Source organism: Saccopteryx bilineata, chromosome 11 (genome assembly GCF_036850765.1).
Source record: "Saccopteryx bilineata isolate mSacBil1 chromosome 11, mSacBil1_pri_phased_curated, whole genome shotgun sequence".
Lineage (NCBI taxonomy): Eukaryota > Metazoa > Chordata > Mammalia > Chiroptera > Emballonuridae > Saccopteryx > Saccopteryx bilineata.
This window is the reverse complement of record NC_089500.1, coordinates 71,264,692-71,270,776: the sequence shown is the minus strand read 5'-3', so window position 1 is coordinate 71,270,776 and position 6,085 is coordinate 71,264,692. Positions and strand designations below refer to the sequence as shown.

The window sequence follows — 6,085 nt, the reverse complement described above, 5'->3', positions numbered from 1 at the left end:
CCCACACTCAAGCCAGTGACCCCATTCTCAAGCTGGCAAGCTCGTGCTCAAGCCAGTGAGTCCACACTCTAGCCGGCGACCTCAGGGGTCTGGAGCTGGGACTCTCAGCATCCTGGGCCCATGCTCTATCCACTGTACCACCACTGGGCAGGCAGGGTTTTTACACTTTAAATGGGTGAAGAAACTCAAAAGACACATTAAAGTTATATGAACTCCAGATTTCAATGTCCATAAATAAAGTCTGGAACAGAGCCACGCTCATTCATTTATGTGCTGTCTGTGACTTCCTGCTACATTGGGTACAGTTGAGTAGTTGTCACAGAGACTGTATGGCCTGCCAAGCCCAACGTACTATCTGGCTCTTTACAGAAAAAGTTTGCAGACCCCTGGTCTGTCTTAATGCCTGGAAGTGGCCCTTCTAACAGCATTTAAATATTCTCTCCCTACACAGGCCACACCCCTCTGAGTACAGTGAACCCCACCCACAGGCTGAAATGAGAAATAAACCAGCCACAGACTATGCCAGAACAGAGACTTAAGCCAGGTTTAATGGTCACTGTCTAGTTTTCAGAGCCCAGAGGCTCCAAGGTTTGCCAGCCTGGGTACACACAAGGGGAGGAACAGGGTCCTGGACTCGGGGAGCTGGCTGGCTCCACCGGCAGGCCTACAAGGAAGTACAGAGGTAAGAATGCACAGAAAACGAATCAGCCAGCTTCGCCCTCCCCAGCTGGGGCGTGCCTTCTCCTGGCCCCTCCCTGGGAGCCCCATAAATACAGGCAAAGAAAACAGGTCACAAACAATCACACAGACAGATTGTCGAGCCCTATCATACTGTCTCCGGGGACACCTGCTTCCTGGGAGACTGTCTGGTTTATGGGTGTGGGGAGGGGAGGGGAGTGGAGGGGGAGAGCTCTCAGCCTGTTCTTAGAACCAGACCCAGCAATTTCCCACACAGGGTTCTAGAGAGTTTACATATGCTGAGTACTTGGTCCCCCAAGGAGAAAGCGACCTTTGTGTTCTAGCAACTGAAACCACAGAGGAGGCTAATCCGGGCAATCTGTTGGGGTGGGGGTGTATGGGGAGAAGCCAGCCACACCTCCCAGCCTCAAACTAGTGGACAGAATAGGAAGATTTAGCCTCAGGGCCTTTTCTAATTCACACCTTGGATAGGACTTCTGAAGAAATGGCCCTCCTCTCCTCAGGAATGCAGCTAGAATGCCCCAGAAGGTCTATTTCCTTTGACACTCAAGGTTTTCAGAGCCCTGGATGACTCCTGGAGGGGACACTCCAGCATGGAGATGAGAGTTTCCCGGGGCCCCTGGGAAGGGGGCAGGGAGCCCCAGTTCCTCCAGCTCCAGTATCAAAATCCCCGCGGGTCTCTGGAACTGAACCAGATGTCTCCCTCCTGCCGCAGTCTTACCAGGGCAGTTAACAGGAAGCGCAACAATGGCTGCTTGGTCCCAGTGTCCTCTGGGTCCTTCCTTGACCTAGCTGTTCATTTCTGTCCCATCTGTCGTCTTGAACCGAAGGAAAGTTGCTGAAGGTCTGAGGACCTGGCCAGCAGCCCGTCACCCCTCCGCCCAGGACCCTCACCCGTGACTCTCCTACCTCAGGCCTCACAGAGAAGCTGTCTGGGGCCAGGAGATGCAGGGGAAGCGTCAAGAGAGTTCAGTTAACTACAAGCAGTTTCTTTGGGGAGCCTGGCGTGATCACTGTCTCCTGCAGGGCAAGGACGCTGTGTGCATCACGTGGTGCGCAGAGGTGGAGGCCATTCTGAAAATGGTCTTTAGTGGGGACTGAAGAGTCACTGTCCTCCTGGGCACTGAGGCGCTGGTGGGCATGCATACCTAGAAGCATGCGTCCCTATGAGCATGCAAGTACTTGAGGGGAGTGCTGCTCTCTCGACAAAACCGGGAGCTGAGAAAGGATGGACAGCAAGCCTTGACCTCCCAGGAGCAGACGGGGTGGGGTGGGGGGTGGACGCTGAGCTCCAGGGCCCTTCCCCAGTCTTAACTGGCAGCGGGAGTCCAGCCCTCCTAGCACGCAGCCCTCACCCGCAGGTAAATGACACCTCTTAGAACCTCAGGAGCAGGTCAGAACACCAGGAAATCTGCAGAACTGCCACGGGACAGGGACCTTGGTGGGCGAGGGGACAGACTGGGAAAGATAACATCAGAGGACGTTTTCACCTCTGTCCTACTGGTGCCCTTGACAAAGCTCAGAGTGGCCTTCTCCCCGGGCTCACACCAGGCAAAGGGAGAAGCTGGAGGAGTGGCCCTCTCCATACCCAGAGGACTCTGTAACCCTGGATGGAATGGAATGCTGGCCTGCTAAGCTCCTCTGGCCTGACAACCACAGATACACAGACCTCTGGCTGAAAGCGAGGGAGGTGGCAGAGCTTCCCTTCTGAAAGCTCAGTGCCACTGACTGTCTCTGTTACCTTGTGGATACATGGAACTCTGAGCCACACTCCCAACTGCCGTTGCAGGGCAAAAACCGTGCAATTCCAACCCCTCGGATGATGGGATCCCATGCTTTGGCTCTGCAGCAGGGGTAACGTCTCTGAGGAGCAAGGCAGCTGTGTCAACAGAGCGGAGACACATACCTCTGAGTCCCCAAGCCCAGTGTAACCCAGCTGCGGCCAGACCTTCCGGGCCTCTGCCCTCCACAGAGCAGCATATTAGGGAAAGCTCAGAATCCTACCTGAGCTTGATAAGGAGACTGAACGAAGAGATGGTGCACACAGAAAGTCAGGTGGGTCCCCTGGGTGCTGCTAAGAGAGGCTGATGTGCCCTCCCGGACCTCATGGGGAGAGGCTCCCCACCCCACATCCGTGGCAGGCATCTGGCACTGACAGCTCGGCCTTGGCCTGACACATAAGTACTGGAGCCAGATGCTAATCCAGAGTTTCACCAACCAGGTAATAAGCCAATCTGGAGTTCACAGCACCCCCCCACACACACACACACACTCACATACAAGCTTTGTGCTGCACCTAGGTTGTGGTGCGGACCCCTCTGCACCACGGGTCCCAGGACGGGGCACAGGTCCCACCTCTCACATTGCCGCCATCTCTGACAGGAGACAGGCCAGGCTCCTTGGGGGAAATGCAGGCGTTAGGGGAAGTCTCCCCGCAGCGGGAGAGTGCTATCGATCGAGGTCTCAGCCTTTTCCTGACTCATTTTTCCAAATGTTTCCAATGTCCCCAGCTGTGAAGTGTGACTTCCTGGCCAGAGAAAATACTACAGCTTTTACCCTGTGTGGCTCCTGCGGAAAGTCCCCGACACACCCAGTATCACCGATGTGGGTGGGCAGAGATAGGAAAAAATGACTTTTCCCCCAAATGACCCTTAAAGAGCTAGGGATGACCTCAAAAAAGTTTAGGGAATCTGCTCTTCTCCCACCCCTTCCTCATTCCCACCCAACTGGGACGTGCTGCTTCTCCTGCACCATGTTGAAAAACGCCAGGGCTTTGGGGAGGGGTGTGGCATTTGCCAGAGGGTTGATATATCCACATTTGAAAATCATGGCTGCCACACCCTGCGTGGGGCCTTTCCTTCTGTTGTACCCCAACCAATTCTCTCGAGGTCAGGGGTACCCACTCCCTTGGGCAGCCAGCCCTCTCCTCCATCCCCTCAAATCCTTCGGGGTGCATTACCTCTCCTGGGGCGGAATCTCCCCACCAACCCACCCTGCTCACACCACAATGGGCGTATCAGAGAAGACCGAGCTGACCGATTCCGGATCCGACATCCTCCGCTGGCCCTTGCCTGTAGCCTCGGGCACCGGCAGGGTGTTGCCTGGCTTGAGCTTGCCATTTTGACCCTGCCCGGGTCCAGCAGGTTCCAGGAAGGCCACCCGCCGTTCAAAACCATCATCCTTGTCCCCACCAGCCATAGGATCGTGGTTGGGTGTGGTACTAAGCATAGAAGAGCTGAGGCTGTCTCCTTGGTGACTGGAAGGCTTCTCAATGCCCCGGCACCAGCAGCGACAAGGGGTGAGATACAGGTATATGAGGACCAGGACCACACTGAGGATACAGCCCACGAGGGTGGTATAGGCTGTGTTGAGGGTGTCATGGTGTCCGTGCAAGGTGAAATTGTACACTTTCAACTCCACAGACAGGGTCTCATTGAAAGCCTCCCCCACGGCGTAGCAGGTATACACACCCCCATCCTCCACCTGCACCCGCTGGAAATGAAGACTGCCATTCTCAAACACTCTCACTGTGCTGTTGGCCATGGCATCCAGCACCCGCTCATTGCTGGGTGTCACCCACATCTTAGTCATCCCCTGCTGCTTGGTGTCACAATGGATGGTCAAGGTGTCCCCCAGGTGGGCCACCCAGGCATGCTCCTTGTACTCGCTGCAGTTGAGGTTGAAGACACTGTGTAGCTTCTTAGAGCTCATGCAGTGCAGGTCCTCTTGGAAGTCCACGACGGGGCTCAGCTGCCGGTACTGCCAGTGTGCGAAGAGCTGGTAGAGCTCACAGTTGCAGAACAGGGGGTTGTTGTGCAGGTACAGCCCATTCTTGACCCACGCGGGCAGCTTCTGCAGGTCGGACAATGGTAAGGTCTTCAGCTTGTTGGAGGACAGGTCTAGAAGCGCCAGCTTGGGAAGCCTGACCAGTTCCAGAGGGAAGCGGGAAATCTGGTTCTGGCTCAGGTAGAGTTTTTGCAGCTGGGCCACGTCCTCGAAGGCCGAGCGGTCCACTGCCATGATATGGTTATTGTAAAGCAGCAGCACCTCCAACACCCGCAGCTCACTGAACAGGGACTCATCCAGTGTCCGCAGCTGGTTGGAGGAGAGGTCCAGGTAGCGCAGGTTGGGTACCGGGGAAAAGGCCTCCGAGGAGATGAAGTTCAGCTGGTTGTGGCTCAGCAGCAGGGAGTGCAGGTGGAGCAGGCGCGTGGGGGTCCACTCGGCCCGCAGGCGGCTCAGGTTGTTGTGGCTGAGGTCTAACTGAGCTGTGTAGCTGGGCAGGGCGTGGGGCACGTTGGGCAGCTGCTGCTTGGAGCAGCTGAGGATGTTGCTGGCGCACAGGCAGGCGGCAGGGCAGCTCACCACCAGCCGGCCAGCTCTGGCCACCTCAACGCGGAGCGGGAACCAGGACAGCAGCAGGAGCCAGAGGCCTCGCAGGTCACGCTGGGGTTGCATAGTGTCACCGGGGAGGGCGAGGAAAGACACCAGGAAGATCTGGGAGTCACCCAGGCATGTTCTGGTGGGGTAAAGAAGGATCACTTTCACTACAGGCTTGCGAGACAGGATGGGTTTATGGTCACCAGGGCCAGCTGAGGGAAGGACCAGCTCTGTCCTTCACCTGGTTCCCCCCTTCCCAACCCCCGTTGGGCTAGAGAAGAAAGAAAGAGATGCTGGGTAGTTCCAGGCATTGTGCAGGCAATGGGTTCAAAATACTGGGATAGAGGTGAGTACAGGGGTCTGCTGGGCCGGGGTCACAGGAGTGCAGGAAGGGGACGTGCCCGCGATGTGGGGCACGGTTGGTTTCACAGAGGTTGCCCGGGCCGGTTTGGAGGCGGGGTCTGCAGGGCCTCTGGGGAGGCGACAGGGAAGGTCAACAGGGCACCGGCTAGACAGGGGCGTCCCAACGGGGTTGAGGGTCCCCGGGCCTGTCGGGCGGGCTTCCCCGGGGACCGCTGGCCACTGCACCTGCTCGGCGAGGACGTGTCTCAGCCCATGGCGGGTCCGGGCTCTCCGTCGCGGCCTCCCCCGGCGGCGCCTCACCGGCCGGCCTGTCGCGGCGCCCGCCTTACGCAGGGGCCCGCGCCCAGCGACATCGCCTCCCGGAGACTCGCCTGGCTCCGCTGCGCCCCTTCCCGGGCACCGCCGTCTGCCCCGCTGCGCTTGCGGGAGCCCACCGACCACGGCCGCCGCTTCGGGATCCGCGGGTCCAGCGTGGAGCCGAGCCGGGAGCAGGACGCGCCGCGATCCGAGCGGAGCGAGCGGCGTGGGGGCAGCGAGCACCGCGCGCGCGCCCGCCGCCGGAGCCTCGGGGCGCGTGCGCGCGCGGGGGCGGGGCGCACGTGCGTGTGTTTGTGTCGGAGCCCGAGGGGCGGGCGCGCGCAGG

General features: G+C 58.5%; 1 protein-coding gene across 1 annotated transcript; it reads right to left on the bottom strand.

The window, feature by feature from the left end:
- Positions 1–525: 525 nt before the first annotated feature.
- AMIGO1 (adhesion molecule with Ig like domain 1) lies at positions 526–5,806 on the bottom strand. Its single transcript, XM_066247619.1, has 2 exons — positions 5,668–5,806; positions 526–5,218 (listed from the first exon to the last, which is right to left on the bottom strand). The coding sequence occupies exon 2, from the start codon at positions 5,155–5,157 to the stop codon at positions 3,697–3,699; it is 1,461 nt and encodes a 486-aa protein (XP_066103716.1). The 5' UTR covers positions 5,158–5,218; positions 5,668–5,806; the 3' UTR covers positions 526–3,696.
- Between the last annotated feature and the right edge of the window lie 279 nt (positions 5,807–6,085).

Bases quoted from the DNA above. Each gene is read 5' to 3' on its own strand.
- AMIGO1 (XM_066247619.1), bottom strand. From the start codon at position 5,157: ATGCAACCCCAGCGTGACCTGCGAGGCCTCTGGCTCCTGCTGCTGTCC.